The sequence below is a fragment of the Erithacus rubecula genome, assembly GCF_903797595.1.
Source record: "Erithacus rubecula genome assembly, chromosome: 19".
Lineage (NCBI taxonomy): Eukaryota > Metazoa > Chordata > Aves > Passeriformes > Muscicapidae > Erithacus > Erithacus rubecula.
In genome coordinates, this window is record NC_136671.1 from 10,016,033 (window position 1) to 10,035,888 (window position 19,856).

Consider the following 19,856-nt stretch of genomic DNA (forward strand, 5'->3'; position numbering starts at 1 on the left):
GGTCACTCATCACCAACTCCCCTCAGAACTCCTCAAAGGCACCAAGCACTCCCTTCCCTGACTGCCCAGTCCAACCCACAGCCCTCAGGGGTTAACTGGGAGCACTGGGCAGCTGCTGCTGCCATCTGATGGAAAGCTGGGCTTAAAAAAGACAATTTTGTGTCAAGCAGAGCCCAGGGATTTATCCAGCCTCTCCTCATCCTTTCATCTCAAAGCTTCATTCAAATGCTTATCCCAAGGATAAGGGAGGTGGGATGGGGGTGCCAGAATAATGGAATCATGGAATCTCTAAGGCTGGAAAAACCCTCTAAGACCATCAAATCCAAAAATTAACCCAGCACCACCATGTTCACCACTAACCACACCCCCAAGTGCTGCATCCATCCCTTCTGGACACTTCAGGGAAAAGCAGGGTGGCAGGAGAATCCTGCTGCTCTTCCCTCCTGCTCCTTCCTTCTCTCCTGCAGGGATTTGGCAACCAAACAAAAGCAGCCAGGAACTTTTGAGTTTAGTAAAATCATTTATATACAGGATGGGTAATATTTACAATGTAATACTGATCCAAAAGGAACTAACAGGGAACACTGAGAAGGAGAAATGAGAACATTTTAACACACAGGAGTTAAACATGGGGACAGACTCAGGTTTCCAAAAGAAAATCCAGAAGTAATGACAGCAAAACTTTGACATGTTGCTATTTCCAATCAGAATCTCTTTCACTAATCAGGTTCTGTTAAGTTTTATATAGAAAAGCTTCAAATAATCAAGTCACAGGAGAAGTCAGTTATACAGAAAATTTTGAAAAGGTCAAATGATTTCAGAGATTTTTCATCACTTAAATAAAATTCTAAAAAAAATCCCAAAACCCAACAACCTCCAGAGCTTTCCCACGTATTTTTAGTGTTTGTACAAAGAAATTCTTCTTTGATCCCACACTTCCAGCTCGAGATATTTACAATATTCACAGTCTTCTATAAAGGATCAGTAGATTTATTACCAAGTCAAACCTCAGAGAATCAAGACAAGGTGTCTTGCACTTGTTTCAACTGAAAATAAACTGAACACAGGAAGGAGAAAGTCAAATGCTACCTTCAAACCTGTAAATGAATCCATTAAAGTTATTGAACTTTGAAATGTAAAACAGAACTTTTCCAAAAGTAAAAAAAAAAAAAAATCAACTTTCTCATAGAAACAAAACCATTTGACCTTGAGAATTCAAATTGTGTTTTCTTAATCTGTCCCTCCTCCCTCTGCTTCAGATCAGGCCCAGAGACAAGAAAATGTAGATTAAATCCATCAAAAGCAGTTCCTTGTGACAAAAGCCCTTGGAAATTTGTACAAATGTTCCCATCTCAGGATCAGCAGCACTTAAGGGATCAAGAAAAGGAGGAATCCACACCAGATCCCCCTTTCCCCCCTGATTGCACTTCCAACAAATTCTGGTTCCCAAAAAACTGCCTGAGGATTTTCTTCCTGGGAGGGCAGAGTCACAAAGTGCTTTTGGAGGGTTTTTTTTTGCTCTGCCATTCAAAGGTGATTTCCTTGTTTCCATCTCTATCTGCCACACTTGAAAGTTTCAATTTCCCAGAAAAAAATACAGATTTCAAGTTCAAAATGAAACCATTTCAAGACATGACCTAGAATTACAGCAAGGACAGAAAAGCATATAACAGGGCTTGGTGGTACAGCCAAAAAAAAAAAAAAAAAGACAAAAACTCTCAATTTTTGGTAATTCTCTTCAGTTTTCATCAATAGGTCAGTGCACAAATATTCCAGGTAGTGTCAGAGGTACAATTCCAGCTCACACAAACACTCCCTGCTCCCATCAGAAGATGGATAAAGAGGGACTGTTCTTACCCTGCAATAAATCAGGTATTGGAAAACTGTCCACAGGATTAAGTAAAGCTGAGACAGAGAACAGGAAACAAAGCATCTCCTTCATGTAGAAAAAAACAAGTCACTGTTTAGAAAATTGTATAGAAAGAGTCAGACACTGCTTTGCCATCCAGCTAAAGCTGCAAGGAAGTTTTGGTATAGAAAAGAGACAAAAAAAAAAAAACCAAAGAACAAGGCTGGACTTTTGTAAGAGAGAATTGGGAGATTCATGGCTCAGGTTTGTCAATGTAAACCCAAAAATGGATGAGCTGTGAAAGACAACAACGTTCAGGAGTGGTCACTGATGGCCCTGGGTTGGCACTTCAGTCTGCAGACCAAACTCAGCCCATGTCTGCACAGATTTGGTACCAAAATAGCTCTATAAAAAGCCTCTGCCAGATCTCAAAAGAAAGAGAAGCAGAAAAGGTAGAAAACTAGAACTATGTACAGATTCTTGCCATTGGTTTGCTTTATCAGGATTTAAAAAAGCAGCTTTTGGAGCCAATGTTCCAGACTAAAGTAAGAACCTGCCCTGGGGAGGCAGCCAAGGAGCAGCCCTGCAGTTTGGCTCCCCCAAGGAGGAGCTTGAAGGCATCAGAGATGAGAATTTGGGCTCCAGAGACAAATCCCAGAGGTTCCCCAGAGCACTGGGAGCATCTCTGCCAAACAAGAGGATAAGTCAGAACCCAAGCCTTGGATCTTCTAGGAAGGAAAGAATGGGAATAGAGGGGTGGATCTCAAACAAAGCCAAGGCTGGTCTCGGTCTGTAGAAGATCCCACCATGGAAATTAAAATAACTTGTGCATAAGAACTTGAACATTCTTCTGTTCTGCTGTTGGACAAGGTGAGAAAAAGAAGAATTTTGTGCTGAATGGTTGATTCAGCCTTAAAAAAGCTCTGAGGAAGATGAGGAGGAAGAAACAGAGGAGGTCAAGCCTTAAAGAAAATCTGAGGGAGATGGGGAAGGCGACAAGAAAAAGAGAGTCACTGCTCAGAACTGAAAATTTCAGCAAGCACATGGCCTTAGGTGCCTGAGCAAGGCACTAAGCCAGACTGAAGGTTATTTAATTGATTTTTCTCTACCTAAAGAACTGGATTTTAGGTGCCAAGGGGAGCTGTGAATTTGCATTTCACAGCACTTGCTTCAAGTACTCACTGAGCAGGGGCTTGAGAAACTGTGGCTCTCCTTCGCATACAGTCACTGCAGGGGTTGGATGTGGCAGGTGAAAGGCAGCTTCTGCAACTGGTTATTAAGAAAAAGAATGGTTTTTAACAATAAAATCCACCCCATGTGGGGGGCTCATGATTAACAGTACATAAGTGATCATATATACCTCGAGGAACTGAGTTTTAAAAAAATATTACAGTACCAATGATTTTTTTTTTTTTTGTATCTACAACTATACAGCATTTTCAAGCAGTATGGAAATTTAATGAAATAATTATGATTTATTAATTTACATAAAAATACTTTTTACAGTTAAAGAATAAATCTTAAATGGTAAAAAAAATAAGATTAAGAAGCTCCAGCTATTGAGAGTCATGGGAATTTGTCTGCTCTTCAATCACTTGTTTGACGATTTCTGCCAGTTTTAGTCGATCCACTTTGTCTGTGAATCCTCTGCCTGGAAGTGAAAAAAATGGGAATCAGCTGGAGCTGGGCACAAGGAGGAAAGCTGGAATTAAACAATGCTTCACACAGACTTAGGGCAACAGCAGCACAGGATGCAAAAGGAATTACAGATCATAGTTCTGTTGGAAAAATCGAGCAATTAAAAATCTCAAAGCCAAGCAAATAGAAGAGAGGAGGAAGCAGGATCATCCTTGTGAAGATGGCTGCTGCTCCTGCTCCCTGATATCCATCAGCACCTGCTCCTGGGGGTGACACCTCTGCCAGCCTCTTCTGCCCAGGAGCCACCTGAGCATTCCCAAGGTCACTGTCCCACTTTAATTCTGCTTCCCACCCAAGCTGAGCTGCAGAGCTGCTGTGCTGACAGGGAGGAGCAGCCTCCAGCAGGGAGAGGGAATAAACAGCTGGATGGAAAGCAGCTCAACACAGCTGAAGAGGTTCCTAAAAGAATCAGAGAATTCTGGAATGGTTGGAAAGGACCTTAAAGGTCATCTGGTCCCTGGGCAGGGAGACCTTCCTGTAGCCCAGGTTGCTCCAAGCCCTGTCCAACCCCTCCTTGGACACTTCCAGGGGTGGAGCAGCCACAGCTTCTCTGGGTAACCTGCCCAGAGCCTCCCCACCCTCACAGGGAAGGGTTTTTTCCATATATCCCATCTATCCCTGCCCTCTGGCAAAAAATTCCCACTTTTCCAACACAATCAGTTTGTGCTGTTACATTCCTGGTGCCTCTGAAAACTCAACTTTGACTCTCAAACAGAAACCTCAAAGCAACACTTTCACCCCTATTTTGGGAGCATCAGCTCTGGCAGAAGGGATAAAACAGTGTCAAAACCCAAATCCAATAAATGTGGGGTTATTTCCACAGCAGGAGGTCTGTGCTTTCCCCCTTCCCACACTCCCTGTGTGAGAACAGGGATTCTCACCATTCCAGCTGAAGCTCTGCAGGGTGTCTCTCAGCAATTTGCACTCCCTGTTGTATTTCCAGGCCTCCTGCATCACTTCATTCAGCTTCTCATCTTCATTTTCTCCTGTTTGGGACAACAAAGGGACACAGGAGGTTTGGCCACGTGCCTCAGCAAACTGGGCAGGAATAACTGCTGACCCCACACCAACGAGGAAATGGCCTTTAAACCAAATATTCCTCTTTGAAAGTTCTTTTAACAGCTCTGCATGTCACTAAAATTCCACATGAACCCAAATCCCAGCTGAGAGGCTGCTCAGGAACTTTGTTCTTCCTTCCTCACCACTGACACAGACACACCCAAAGTTGGTGTCTTTAGGAATAAAACATTCATAAAAGTGGCAACCTTTACCAGCCTGTGGTAGAATGCACTGAGCAATCACATCTCTCAGCTTCTCCAGGGCCACATTGGAATCATTGCTTCCATTCTCAGGGTCATGGATGTAAACACCATCCTTTGGCTTGGTGCTGCACGAGAACAAGGGGGGGATAATTAGAATTTGGGCACAGCTCAAGTTGGTTAATTGTTGTGTAACTGCTCCAGTCTAACACAGCTCCTTCCCCCTCTGGGAAACTGGGAAGCAGCTTCAGCATTAATTATAATTAGTGTCCTATATTATGAGATAATCTTAAATATGGAGAAAAAGAAATATGCCTTTAAATAACAACAAATAAGGGTAATTCTAAAATGTATGAGTCTATTTTTTGGCTTAACTCATAGAGAGAGAGAGACAGAGGTTACTTGACTTCTTCAGCAAAGAAATGTCAGGAGGAGAAAAAAGAAAAAAAAGAAAAATAGAAATTGGAATTCTTTCTCCCAAGTTTACCTTATCTTACATGTGACCCATCATCCATAAGGAATCTATTCAATGCAGGAACAGAGCCCAACCTCCTTCCTGCCCTCACTGGCACATCTTGGCAGAAACACCACATTGTGCCACTATTACTTGTGTGAGTAACCAAAAATGAGTTAAAGCATCCAAGCTGAGCCTGTGCCCTCCCCAGAGCCCTTTTCCACATTGTCCTTCCCCACCCAGCTCTGAGTTACCCCAGGAGTTTCCGCTTGCGCAGGATCGGGTTGTTCACGGAGTGAAGGGGTTTCAGGCTCACTTTGAGGTCTTGGATTCTCATGTTTGCAAGTTGTTCTGCATGAGCCTGTTGGATCCCTGCCACCATGGCCTGGAAAGATAAAAGGAGCACTTGGTACAACAGCACGTGGGCAGAAAAAAAAAAAAAAAAAAAAAAAAAAAAAAAGGCACCAAAATCTGATTTATTTTGGAGATGCGCAAGAAAAATCAGGTTTGCGTGAAGCAAGGTATGGTTAGAACTAAAATCAGTGACAAAATATCCCTGGGGGAGACAGGACAAAGGATCATCTCCTTCTCACACTCACAAGATTGACTGAAACCCTCTTTGAGCAGAAACTAAAGGAAACAAGGACTATTTGTTTAGTGAGGTCAGGGAATAAAACATGACAAGAGGAAAGACTATGGAAGATCCCTCAGGTTCTGCTTTCTACCATCAGCACGTGGCTGCTCATTACCACCAATCTGGGGGCATCTCCTTCAATCCCAAATTTCACATTGTACTTCCATTTTCATTTCTCTTTCCATTTTCTCCCTCTCAGACTCTCCTAAAGCAGAAGAGAAGCTGCTTATCTGCATAACCCCACAACTAAAAAGCCCTTCACCCATCCCAGAGCTCTCCTGCTCCTGTGCAACATTTCTGACCAAATAACTGTCCAGACCTTGTCCATCATCAGCTGTGCAGAGGGCAGGATGTTGTCCAGGGCCTCTGTGGAATTGAGCCAGGGATGGTCCAACACCCCCTCAATGGTCAATCGTTCCTCAGGTTTCACCTTCAGTAGCCTGGGGAGGAAAGAATAAATCCCTAAGAAGGGCTCTGTTGATTTATAGAGAGTTTAAGCATTTTAAAGGCCAAAAAAAAGCTTCTCCAAGAGTTCAAACTGCCCCAAAATGAGCCCAGCTCCCTGACCTTGCTGTGGTTTAATGCTGTCACAGCTCATCCAGGGCAAAGGAAGGTGCTAAAGGCATTCCTGGGATAGCCCTGTGCTGCTGAGTGCCACAGCTGCTGCTCCCAGGTGGGAAACACCTTCCAGAGGAACTGGAAACGAGCCAGACTGGCACTGTGTGGAAATGCACTCCCAGAGCTCATCCCCAGAACAGGCTGCACTCATTCCAAGGACTGTGGGCATGGAAACTTTGCAGGATTCACTGCTCCCACATTGCCACTCCTCTGCAAAGTCCTCAAGGAATGAACACTTTGGTTCCAGCTCCTCAAAATAAAAAACAGCTTTATTCTGATATTGCTGAAAACTGCATGAAATTGATTTTCTTCTAGCATGAAACCCTGGAAAGAGGATTTACAGTTAAATTTATCTTCTCATGATGAGCATAACTAAATAAAAAAAGCCAAATTTCCCACAGAGTGCTGACAAGTCATCCCAAAGCCTGAATGAGAATGGGAATGACTCCATGTGCTTGTCACACTTCCTTAGACAACTCCAGATCAGCTTCTTGGCTGCAGAGCACAATTGTTAAATGTACCAAGAAAGTGGAAATAACTTGTACAAAATGTCAGCAGCACCAAGGGGGAGCTCAGAAATCTCATTTGCTGCCAACCAGGTTAAGTTCATTTTTGATACCAAACATGTGCACTGCTTTTCCATGCATTTTCTAATCCTAACCCATTATCAAACCCTCATAAAGCTTGAGGTCAGAAATCAGTCTGGATCCATGGGACAGCATCCTGAGAGCTGAGTTTCATGGGAATTTTAAAAGACAATGAAACCTTCTGCCTGTGGAGTTTCTGTGTGAGAATAAAGAGCTGAGCTTGGTGTAAAGGAAAGTTAATTTAGTGAAATGCTGGGGGAGGTCTCCTGCCCAGCTCCAGCACCCTCTGCAAACAATGTGAATCCCTGGAGAATTTACAGTACATCTGAGGAGCTAGTGACACTTTAAAATTACTTCTCCAACTGTTTTTTTTTTTTCCTATTTATATTGCTTTTATTCTCTCAGTTCCTCTGGTGATGCAAAGGCAGTAAGTCCCTGTCACTTTTTTCAAAAATAAGTGAGGTCAAGCCCTAATCAGTGCCACGTTCTTGCTCCCAAACAGACCAAGTCTTTGAAACACTCCCAGCTGAGGGATGTGCCCTGCATGGAAAACAGACTCCATTAGCATTTGGAATAAAACATCCATGCAAAACCTTATCTGAGTCTGGCACCTCATGCCAGATCTTAATCTCCATCCTCCTGCCTGACTCTTTTTAGGCTGTGTATGATGTGCACAGGGCTTTAGGGGACAGATTTACCACATCCCATTAAAGGCTCTTGATTTTTACAGCAATTTCAAGGTTATGCCAGGAAATCCATGCTGGCTGTGTTATCCTGAAACCCTTCAGTGCTCCCTCTCCCCTTAAAGACTAAATACACAATTCACCCCAACAAGAGACATCAAAATTAAACACTTGGGCAGGGAAAGAAAAACATTTCTCAGCCTTGGTTTATGCTGAATGTAAGGGAGAATTTGTCAGCTGGATGAGCTGCAGACAAAACAACCCTTGGGGATAAAGCACTTCCAGGTGCTTTTTCCAATTCCTTAACACAAGCACAGAACAACAGAAGAGTTTCCTCCCCAGACTCACTTTCTCACAATGTCTTTTGCCATTTCTGAGATTTGGCTCCACTCCTCCTCTGGGAATTCAAAGCTCCCCGTCATGATCTTTTTCCTCATGTCCTTGGGAATCGTCCGGCTGTGGTGCTTGGAGTAGAAGGGGGGGTACCCACACAGCATCACGTAGATAATGACCCCCAGGGACCACAGGTCACAGCTCTGCAAGCAAGAAAAGGGTCATTTTGGGGAGCACTTTGCAGTAGATAGTGGGGGAGCTGTGATAAAAGTTCTCTGTGATTCCCTAAGGGAACAGAAGCAGCTCAGCTCCTCCTCCAGATGCACCTTTGTGGATAAATCTGGCTGCATGTTCCAAGCTCAACAACTTCCAGGTGGTTGGGAATTGTCTGGGAACAGCCAGGGCTGCAGAGGTGTGAGAGGTTTATTCCTGCTCCCCCAATCCCATAAAAGTTGTTAACAATGGGAGATTGAAAACCAACAAAGGAAGCAGCAGGGATGTTAAATCAGAGCTGTCAGGGAGAAGAAGGAGCAGGAGCAGGATTGGATTGCCATGGAAGGACAGAGCACCTGGAAACCTCTCAGTGTCCATTTTGGGGAGCCAGGGCAGTGCCAGGTGCTGCTTTTACAGGCCCTTCCCTCAGCAGCCTTTTCCCCCAGTGCCACCAGGGATGTATAAATCTATTCTCCACAGGAAACATGAAAAGAAAATCAGTCCCACCTTGGGAATCCCAAATCAAGAGACAAGAGAGGGAAGAAGAAACTCCATATTGAAAACACTATTGGTAAATTCTAAAGACTACAGTCATCAACCTGGTTCTCCAGGATGGAGAGAGGCAGGCAAAGCACTGAAGAAGGCAGATTTATTAATTAATTTAATTAATATTTCCTTTAATTCTCTCTCTGAGGCTACTAAATGCTAACACTGCACATGAAATACCTGCTCAAGCACGTGGTGGAATGAACAACCATCCCTAAAGATGGAATCAGGGCAGATCCTTACACTGGGATCACAAAACAGATAAATTTAATTAAAACTGACACACCCAGAGCACTCAGTGGTTCAAGCACTGCTCAGCCAGCAGGAGACAGTGATGATAATAAGGAGGAAAATGTTTTGGAATACTCAAAAGAGATTATGACTTTTCAGGACATTTCCTGCCATGATTTTGCCAAGATTCCAGCAGCTACACAATAAATTCTTGGTTGTTTTCCAGAAGATCCAGGTACAGAGCAGTTTCTGGCACAGCTGCCTGAACAAGGAATGCTCTGCCCATCCAGCAGGAAAGAGATTCCCTTTGAACAGAGGGGAAAGAACTTCCCTCATGGCCTCACTCCAGCACAGTCACTCTCCTCTCTCCAAAATCTTGTTCATATTTAGTGCTCCTCAAAAGATTTGTGTATTTTTCCTTTATTAGAGGGTCATTAATTAGGTTTGCAGTAAGTGTGTATTTTATTATTTGTTCTATCAGAAACACCAGTGGGGTGGGGAAGATTTTTAAAGATGTTTCCCAGCTCACCTTGTTGTAAGTGTAAGGGGTTGGAGACGTGGGGATAATACCAGACTTTTCTTTCTGATGTCTTCTTTGTGCCTCCAATACCTGGTGAGAGGGGAAATAAAAACAAAGAAAAACCCATCTCATTAACAGACAACACAACCAGCAAAGCCTATGCCAAAGATTCCTGATGATTTTCCATTTAGGAAACTTATTCCAGCTACTGAAGACTACCTAACAATTCTCCCTAAGAAAGATTGGAGCTTTCTGTATGGAGAAAACACTAAAATATGTAATATTCCATGGCACTGAAATCTCCAATTCTGCCTGAATTAAAGCAGCTGCTCAGAACCTCCAACCCCTCCATGCTTGGAACCAGAAGCCAAAGTGTGTTTGGGAGGTAACCCAAGCTCCAGAGCTCTCCCTTTTTGCTTTCCCCAGAACAAATCCCACCAAAAGTGTCCCTTGCTGATTCTCTCTGTGGCCTTGACTTGCAGGGAGCCCCAGCAGGCTCCAGCTGAGAAGGAATTTTCAGGGCATGCTCTGATCTCTGAATTGCCCTTCCCAATGATTAAAGGCTGCCCAGCACTGCAATTAAATCTCCATCTGCAGCTGCTTTTCATTTTCTCCAGGGCTCCAACACAAAGGACAGGAGAGAAGGGGAAAGCAGCACTACAAAGAGCAGCCTGTGTGTAATTATAGATTGTGTTTAATGACAGGGGGCCAGGCCAAGGTGCCCAGGTACCAACCCTGCCACTGCCCTTTGTGAGCAACCACTTCTCAGAACCTTTTTGTTCCAGCAAAGTCCTTTTTAATGGAATCCTGAATGAGCTTGAGCTGGAAGAAGGATTGCAAAGCAGAGATTTCTCCAAACCAGCTGCTTGAAAACAGCTAAAGGCCAATTGTCACCATCAGTGCTGAGCAGAGTCTGGGAAATCTGCCTGATCAACAGATCCCTGTGGCACTCCAGCTCCAGAGAGCAGAGATTCCTGCACTCAGAGCCCTTCCCAGCACTGCAAAGGGGGTGAACATGATGTGGATATGGAGGCTCAGGCAATAAATGATCCCCCTTTAGCCCAGAGCAGCAACTGGTTGTTACCTGAGGTGCTACATAATAGGGAGTGAACTGGGGTGTCATCAAGTCACCTTGGTCTACTTTGGCAAAGCCAAAGTCACACAATTTAACAGGTGCATCCTAAAACAAGGAGAAGAGGCTTTATTAGACAAATCTCATTAAATCAGCTTTTCTAACACATAATTCTCCCCGTCCTCATCTCACCTTTTCCAAACCTCCACCTCACTGTATTTATACCCTCACACTCCACCTGGCAGCTTAAAGGTCACAAACTGACCTTTCAAAACACAGGTTTTGCTTTTCTGGGTGCTCTGGGCCAGGAACAGCCCCCTCAGGGACTGGGAAAACACTGAGCCCCTTGTAGGGAGGTCACTGCATAGCCAGGCTGGTTGTGAGCAGGAGAGACAAAAACTGCTTGGATCTATCAAAGCACCTCTAGGTGAAGGATTAGAACATCCTGATGAGGGGACAGGGCTGGATTCTGTGTTCAGCTGGAGAACCTGTCTCTGTTCAACAGCAGCAGCAGGGACTCACTGCCCTCCAAGGAGATCAGGGCATGGAAAAGCACCAAGTGCATCCAGTGATTCAATTTTGTCACCAAAACATTGGTGTCCTTTTATCACTACTCTGAGAGCCACCCTTGAGCCATTTTACAGAATTCAGCAGCAAATGTTCATCTTACCAGAGAGTTATCCTTGAAGAGGAGATTCTCAGGCTTGAGGTCTCTGTGTGCAATGTTTAGTGAGTGGCAATGCTGCAAAGCCAAAGCTATCTGGAAAAGGGCACAATAAATCAGCTACAATCACCAACCTCCTCCTGCAGCCTGGACATTCATTTCAGCTTTACAAAGGACATTTCCAACCCCAAATATTTTCGCTGCACTTAGATGGAGTTGTCAGGACAAGCCTGACCCTGCTGGGCAGTGGTGCAGTGAAGTGACAATTGGGAGATGAATCCCAAAAGCAAAAAACAAAAGCCAGGCTGGCCTGGGCTTCCCAATCACCTCAGTTTGAGAAGTCAAGGCACTGAGAGCCCCTCAAGTGAAGCAGGTGGTGCCAGTGCCCCTTCCCTGCTGTGCCAGGGCTCCAGGGGGCTGCCCTTGCCCAGCAATTCCACCCTGTGCTGAACACTCAGCACTGAGCTCTTGCTTCAGCATTCCAGGGAATAATTCACTGCACTTGTTCCTGCCTGGAGATCCAACACTCAGGCATTTTGTTCTTTAATTCTGGATAACACCTGCACTTTAATCATTCTGTGGATATCCCACAGAAATGCATTCCTGGATTCTTTCAAGGATGCTTTAGGAACCTGCAATCCAGGCAGGAAAGCTCCAGGGACTGCACATTTCCAAGTGCAATTCATTTAAAGAAAAGCCAAGTATAAATATTTAAACAGCATTCCTGAGACAAAAGTGAGGCACAGCCTCACAACCCTTATTTGGAAGTATCCCTGCTGGATTCTGTAAGATCCTACCAAGTTTAGAGTCCTTAAAAAACTCCAAATTACTGTCACAAGAGAATTTCACAGCTAATTTAGCTCAGCAATAAATACAAACACATTCCCAGAGAAAATGAGGCAGTGCTGTGACAAGTTTTAACCATTCCTGGGTACAAGACAGTGATGAACAACCATTAGAGAAAAGAATTTTAGAGAGACTTTGACATTTCAAACTTCATTTCTATAAACTTTAAAGCAAAGAGTTACTTGAGACATGAATAACCCAAGTGTACACACAGAATTCAAATCAAAGTCTTGACTTCTGGTAAAGTTTTACAAGATTTTCCCACCATGTCAGAATCAAACAGCCCAAAGGATGTCAAACAAACTCTCAAGAATAATTCTGTACTTCCACCTCATTTCCTTGTTGGATGAGACCAAAAAGTACCAGCACAATTAGCATTTCATTAGAAACAAGTCAAAGCACAAAAGGAACACTTTTTTTTTTTTTTTGCCCCAGGTTCAAACATTCTCCCTCCAGCTGAGGGGAACTGAATTTCACAGAGATCCTTCTGAGAGTCCCAGCAGCAACAAAAAACCTGATGGACACCAAAACCCCTGCAGAAACCACTGTGGAGGTTATAAAACAGCACTCAGGAGTGAGCTGGGAGAGAAAGGGTGAAGGAAAAATGACATTGGAACAAGCAAACAGACACAAAATCAGAACAAACAGACACATTCCTTGGGATCTTCCAGGAGCTCCAAAAGCCCAAGCCCAGAACCCAGCCTGAAAACCCCTGGCCCAGAGGAGAGAAAAACCAAGGGGGTCATGGAGATTCCACAGCTCAGGAGTCCTGCTGGAGGCAACACTTTTAGGACAAGAAGAATGACCAAGTTCTCCTGGAAATCTTCTCTGGAGCAGGTATGGAAAAGCAATGTTAAGCACAGCAGACCCAGAGAACAAGCCCACACCTTCAATCCTTCATTCCTAGTAAAGCTTTGGCATTGTCACTTATAACAAAGCAGGCAATGATCATCGGATCAGAACTGAGGATTCTTTGCTTTAATCCTTTTTTCCCACCCTTCCAACCCCAGGAATTGTCCCTCCTTTAGCCAGAGCATGATGGATTTGCTGGGACAGGGGGAGACTTGCCTGCTTTGTTACTTGGCTGGCTTGCTTCTCAGTAAAGTGCCGGTGCTGGCTGATTCTGTGGAAGAGCTCTCCCCCTTCCATCATCTCCATTACAATTAGGAGCCGAGCCCTGTTCAAAAGCATTTCATGGTGTTACATTAAAAAAAAATCAACCAAAAGAACAGAATTGCTAAGTTAAGAATGCATATTTCACATAAACACTGCTTTCTCTATGATGCTGTCCTTAGGATTTGCTGGCTCCCAGTGATTGGCAGCCAGGAATCTCCAGTTTGCTCCTCTTGATGAGCTCCCACATCCAGCTGGAACAAAGTTGGCATGGATACATCCAGTTCCAGCCAGGATGGAGCTGGAAGTCATGTGGACACTCCAAGGGATAACTCTGCCCTCAAGGTTACAGAGTACAAGGATGTTTTTGAGTCTGGATCCCCCATTATTTTAATTTACAGCTTTATTGCCATAATTATGAAGGATAAAAAAATAGGAAGGTGGAGATCAGGGCTGTCAGATCCTCAAGGAATTAACTCCCAGTTCCCACCACAAGAAAATCAGCTACACCAGAGCCTAAGACAGGTCTCAGCTCTTTCATTCTCCCAGCTCTGATGATTTTCTAATATCCTTTCAGAAGACAATAATTTTATCCTAATATAATAATGCACACACACAAAATAAAATCACTCTGCTCCACGTTTTCCTGTGTTCATTTTAAGCAGGACAATGCATTGAGAGTTTTCAGGGCTGAATTTCCTATTTTTAGAAACAAGTGCAGACTGAATCAATGGAAAACCTAAAAAAATGGAGATGCATTCAAAACAGGGAGTGAAGGAGGGAAAATAATTGAAATACACAAAAGTCAGGGAGGAAAAAAAAAACAAAAACAAAACAACAGCTGCTTGGTCTGCAGGATAATTATTATACCTGGGACCCCCCTTTAAATAATAATTTTGTGATTAAAACCAAAACAAACAAAAAAAAAAAGCAAACTCCACTATACCTTGGGCTAAACATGGAAAGCAAGCGGTGGGAATGAATCACCCTATGTAATCTTACCTGGGGCTGGATTCATGTGGGAACTGCACACTGTTAGCATAAACTTCAATTATTTGAACAATATTGGGATGTGTTGCACACATCATGTGCAGACGTACCTTGAAGAGAAGGGAAGAGCTGTTACTGCACACAGGGACAGGCAGCTGAGCCCTGCTCACCTCCAGATAGAAACAGCCCCAGGTTTGCTGAGAGATTGTGGGGAGCACACACAGAGCTCTGGGAAAAGCTCAGAATTGGAGTTCTTTACAGAAATTGCAAGACAATCAGATTTAAAGTAGGTGCAGCTGGAAGTGGAAATGAATGGATAAACTCTACAACTCCATAATCTGGTTTCTTTCTCACAACATCTAGAATGTCACCTCCTGTCCCAACATCCAGCAATTCTCCCCACTTTAAAGCTCCCTGGGCTGCTCAGTCAAGTCAAGTCTTGGTGCTTTTTTACAAAGATGATTTTTATGGCAATTTTAAAGGAGAATTTGCTCAGTAACAAGAAATGGAAATTGCCTAAACCTCGAGGATAATTAATCCTTCATTGAATTCCCAACAGCTTGGAGGAGTGCCCATCATTCCACAGGCTGACAGTTTGACACCTCAGGAATTCCCAAGCAGTGTTAAAAGCTCCCTTAGCTCCTGGCACATGGAAAAATCCATTTCCACAACAACTTGAAGCATTCTTGGAGCAATGACATCCAAGAGTGAGAAGTATGAAAAAAAAATTCCCTCTCAAACCCATCCTGTTCCATTACAGGGAGAAGAACAACTTTAAAATCCAGTTCAACTATTATAAATTAATCTCTGGAAGCACAGCCAGCAAATGGGAGTTTGGTGGTGAGGTTTTTATTGTTAAAACATTTTAAAATCCCAGTAATTGAAGGGTTTTTTTTGGAGAGAAAAGCAGGAACTGTACCTCATTTCGAGCTTTTGGACGATCGAGGAGGATTTTCAGTGCAAAACGTTCTTGGGAGGATTTTTTCATGCAGACTCTGGTATTACAGCAATAAAATCATTCAGTCAGCAAGGAGGTTAAAAAGAGACACCTGAAGCAATTGATTTGTAGCTCTTGAGTTTGTTCTCCATGTGGGAATTCCCCCAGTTTGGGATACACAGGGAATATCCCAGGTCTCACCCTAAATTCAGGCTCAAGAGAGATTTTGGATGGAAATAACCCAAAGCACATCTAAACACACCCAGGGATTGGAATAAATAAAGTGTTTGGAATAGATAAAGTGGTTTGGGAAGGAAATCCTGATTTTGAATGAATTTTTTCTCTTTTTCCTCCTCCCATTTAACAATTGAGGAAAGGGCCCTTGTTTGAACAGGCAGCCAAAAGAAAAAATGAAGCAACACAAAAAGGATGAGGGAGAACCCAGACAGGAAGATAAATGATGGGAAGGACAAAGGGAACACCCAGGAACAGCAGCACAGTGGTTTGCCAGCACAAATTTCTGTTGGGAAATTTCAGGAATTCTGAAATTCATTATTCCACATCTAATTCCTCTTCCTGCCTGGCTGTGGGAACACACCAGGACAGAAAAGGGAGAAATTTTCCATCCCAAATTCCCCCAAAAAATACAAAACCCTTCCTGTACAACTCCAGTGGGACAGAGGCATTTGTTGTTTATAATTTTCCATGTATCCCATCACCACATTTAGTAAAATACTGACAGGTCAGGGACAATCCCAGAGTGTTCCCTTACCTAACAGGCCCACTGATCCCAGCTCCCAGCTTCTGAGTCCAGTTTATGTTGTATTCCTCTAAAATGGAGGTTTCCTGTTCAGAAAGAAGCAGGAGGAGGGAAAAAAAACAGTCAATAAATACATAATAAATAAAATTATTACAGCCTTTCAAAAAAAAAAAAAAAAAAACAGCTCAGCAGATCTGAGTGTAAAAATGGGGAGTTTGCTTTCCTGAGGAAAATTAAATATAAATATCAATACTCATTATTTATATGATTAAAATTGTATCAGTGCAGCTGGAATTTCAAAACAGGGTTATTGAGAGCAGTAAATGTGATTTTGTGCTTTTAATTCCTGAAGTGTGACATCTCTCCCTGACTCAGTTCCAGCTTCCTACCTACAAATGATCAATCACAAGGAAACAAGGAGCCCATTTCAGCATTAAAATGCATTTTTTGGTCCCAGGAAACAGAAAATTGCAGGTTTCAAACAGTTGGAACCATCCCACTATAAATTAAATCCTGCTTGAATAATTTGAGATTTTTTCTGCTAATGAACCTTTTGTTGAAATCCACACAGATAGGGCTGAGTTTTGTTAAACCACAGCTTGGGTGCTCTCAGGCTTAACCACATCCCAATCCTGTGCTCAGAGCTTTGATTGATGCCCTGAGCTGAGCCTTTGTTCCTTTATTAAATTCCTGCCTCTGCTCAGGATAAATCACAGCAAAAGGAGCTGCTGCAACAGCAGCACTGGGGGAAGCTGAAGGGAAAAAAAAAAAATCCCAAATACACTGGAAATTCATGGAAGAGGCCATCCCTGAAGGTTTCAGAAAAGGTTTTAAAGGAAGGGGCAGAAATTTCAGTGGATCACAGGAATTTGTGGTTTTTCAGGAGGAGCTCAAAGAAACTTATTAATTCAGTTTAGATAAATTTCACTGATTAGTGAAAAGCTGATTTAATTTTCCTGATATTCAGCTGCAGAGAACTGAAGGCAGCAGGGGTGGAATGAAAACATCATCTTAGGAGAGCATTAATGAGCATTTAATTTCTATTTCCTATTCTGTGTATTTGCCATTGTTTTAAAGAAAAAGGCAACAATTTGACCTCCTGCACTTTTAAAATCTGGATGCCAACCTTCATCCCAAAGCAGCTTCACAGCTCAGAAGTAAAAATGAATAATTAAGTGGTGAAGAAACACAAATGACACCAAACCCAGGATTTGATGCCCAGTATCAGGAATGGGAGCTCCAACTTCAGCACCAGGAATTCCCAACATTGGCAAGGTTGGACTCCACCACCTTTTTTGGTTTTTTTTCCAACCTTAAGGATTCCATGATTCTGATCCTAAACATCTGGAGATGTTTCAAAAGCACCAATGTCACATCCTGGGGAATTCCCTCTCCTGCTCCTTCAACCTCTCCTCCATTCCCAAACATGAATCCCTGTCCTGAATCCCAGACCTTGAACCCAAGAACAACCAAACCTGACTGAAACCAAGGATCTGAGAAGCCAAAAAAAACCCAGTATAAAGCATAAAAGTATTAAATTATGAGTTAAATTCAAGTTGTGGGGGATTTGCCCAGGGAGTTTGGGTTGAACCCCTCTGGACTGGCAGGAGCAGGAGCACAAAATTGTCCCAACACTTCCACAACTGCTTCAGCTTTTTAGCTTTAAACCCCAAGAGTTCTGATGTGGACCTTTCCCTTCTCATGAAATACCACAGAAACACTTAAATCCTTTTTTCCCCAACCTTTCAGGATGGCTCCTTCCCTGGAGTGTGCCAAGAAAAACACAGGGAACAGTTCTGACACTTCATCTCAGGGGTTAATTACAACCTCTTTAGATTTCCTTCTACTATGAGCTTATTTTAGGGCAAACCCCACAAATTTTCAATGTGGAAATGCTCAAGGCCAGGCTGGAAAAGGTTTGGAACAACCTGGGATAATGAAAGGTGTCCATGCCCATGGAATAGGATGAGATTTAAGGTCCTTCTAACCCAATTTTTTCCAAGATTAATCAATGGCAAAAGGTAAAATACCTCCAGAAATATTTGAAAACCTTGGTTTACATCTCTTTATCCCAACAGGGAGTTGTCCAGCTCCCACAGGAAACCCCCCCAGCCAGAGCACAGAGGGATGCTGAGCTCACACCCTGAGCCCTGGGTGTGTTCAGCTCCAAACACACAAATCCCACATTCCAGAGCTGCTTTTTCACAGCAGCACCTGAACAGGAGCTCTGGGAAGGCTGCATGACACCCCAAGGATCAGGAAAAAGGAACAGTGACAGGGAATGGGAGAGGAGTTAGGATACAGGGCTCTGACTGCTGGAAAATGTGGGATAATTCTCTTTAAGGACAGGTTTGTTTTGTGTTTGATTGTGTAGCTTTCAAGCCTGATAGACAAGAGTATTTAATCTGTGAAACAGAACAGTCAACAAGCTTTGAGTGGTGTCCAGGTGTTAGAAAACCAAATTGCTTGGTGGTGGAATTGCTTTGATAAGGTTTAGGGCTTGGTGTGATTCAGTGACCTTAGATCTGGGAAAGGTGGACAAAGCTTGGGAAGAAGGATTTGAACAAAAGGAATGCAGAACTTATGGGCTATGAGGATACTGGGGAGAACCCCCAGGATAAGGAAGAAACTAAAAAACACAACTTTGTGTTTCCCCAGCTGCAGTGGGTAAAAGGGAATTCCAGCAATCGTGACCAACTCAGAGCCCCCGAGCTAAAGAAGGACCGAGCGTGGCACTAATTACCATGGGGAACGAGAGAATCATTAACCAATAGAACACTAATTAATAAGAGAGCTGTACAACTTGTAGCCAATGAGCGCTTCATTCCTTTGTTTGCTAAAATGCATAAACAGCCAAAAGTTGTGCTGGTGGGGCTGCGCGGTTTGCGGATCCTCCGCCTCGCCCCCTGCGCGGAGCGAACAATCTGCTCCCACAGCGGGGCAAAACCCCGCCTCGGGCACCGCCACCCGGCCACCCCAGCCTTCCCCGGCGGCTCCCGCCAACCTTGATCGTCTTGTCCATGTCGTGATCCTGCGACATCGTCCCGCTGAGCCCGGGGCACGGCGGGGCGCTGCCGCCTCAGGCAAGGCGCAGCCCCGGAGGAGCCTTTGTGCGGCCGCCGCTCCGCCTCATGCCCGGCCGGGCGGGCCGCGGCTGCCGGACCCCGCGGCGCGGGGAGGGCGCGGGGCCCGCGCGGAGCCGCCGCTCAACCGGGAGGAGCCGCCCGGGACCCGGACATCGCCGGCACCCCGCGCCGGGCAGCCCCGCCGGCCGCCGCGCCCCGCCGGAGCCGCGCTGCCGCCGCCGCGGTACCCACGGGAGGACGGAGCGGGATCGCCGCGCCCGCTCTGTGCCCGCCGCGGGATTTTAGGAGCCGCCGTCGCGGCGCTGGCGCGGTTTGCAGGCGGCCGGCGGCTGCTCTAAAAGCGCGACGGTAACAGCAAAGCCCCCGTGGGGCTTTCGAGACGAGCGGCGCTTTGTGATGACGTTACAATCATCCATCCTCAGGGGGCGGGGCGAAACGTTCTGTCCCGCCCCCTGCTGCGCTCGCGTGAGGGGCGGGACAAAACGAAATCTCGCGAGATATCGACGGGCGGTACCTAACGGGGGCGTTGCCGCCCGTCGTATCCCAGAGATCTCGCGAGAACTCGGGGCTCGCTTATCTGAAGGGCCGGTGACTCGAACTCTCGCGAGATTTCAGGCGGCCGCGCGCCTGAGGGGACGATGGCCGTCGTTATGGCCGTGAGGGGAAGCGGCGAGGAGAAGCCTCGGAAGCGCTCGGTGCCGGGCATTAGCGTCCTCCCCACTACCCACACTATTGTCTCCTGACTCAGGCGCAGATCCCCCCT

The 19,856-nt window shown here is 44.7% G+C and overlaps 1 protein-coding gene across 4 annotated transcripts; it reads right to left on the reverse strand.

The window, feature by feature from the left end:
• Positions 1-500: 500 nt before the first annotated feature.
• On the reverse strand, positions 501-19,467 carry MAPKAPK5 (MAPK activated protein kinase 5). Of its 4 annotated transcripts, none has more exons than XM_079322080.1 (14): positions 19,012-19,467; positions 16,020-16,093; positions 15,230-15,305; positions 14,323-14,420; positions 13,276-13,384; positions 11,368-11,457; positions 10,710-10,805; positions 9,635-9,715; positions 8,131-8,318; positions 6,214-6,334; positions 5,515-5,645; positions 4,819-4,934; positions 4,429-4,533; positions 501-3,500 (listed from the first exon to the last, which is right to left on the reverse strand). In XM_079322080.1, the coding sequence occupies exons 1-14, from the start codon at positions 19,045-19,047 to the stop codon at positions 3,406-3,408; spliced, it is 1,416 nt and encodes a 471-aa protein (XP_079178206.1). In that variant the 5' UTR covers positions 19,048-19,467; the 3' UTR covers positions 501-3,405. The 4 variants fall into 4 exon arrangements, with proteins under 4 accessions (XP_079178206.1, XP_079178205.1, XP_079178207.1 ...); XM_079322079.1 differs by having other exon boundaries at positions 4,813-4,934; XM_079322081.1 differs by lacking the exons at positions 10,710-10,805; positions 11,368-11,457 and having other exon boundaries at positions 4,813-4,934.
• Between the last annotated feature and the right edge of the window lie 389 nt (positions 19,468-19,856).

What these genes read in the sequence shown, in the direction of transcription:
- MAPKAPK5 (XM_079322079.1), bottom strand. Translation starts at nt 19,047, where the DNA reads ATGTCGCAGGATCACGACATGGACAAGACGATCAAG. An exon ending in GGGATCAGTGGGCCTGTTAG is followed by an intron (nt 15,306 to 16,019) that starts GTAAGGGAACAC and finishes CTGTAATACCAG; the next exon opens with AGTCTGCATGAAAAAATCCT. An exon ending in CCTATTATGTAGCACCTCAG is followed by an intron (nt 9,716 to 10,709) that starts GTAACAACCAGT and finishes CCCTCTCACCAG; the next exon opens with GTATTGGAGGCACAAAGAAG.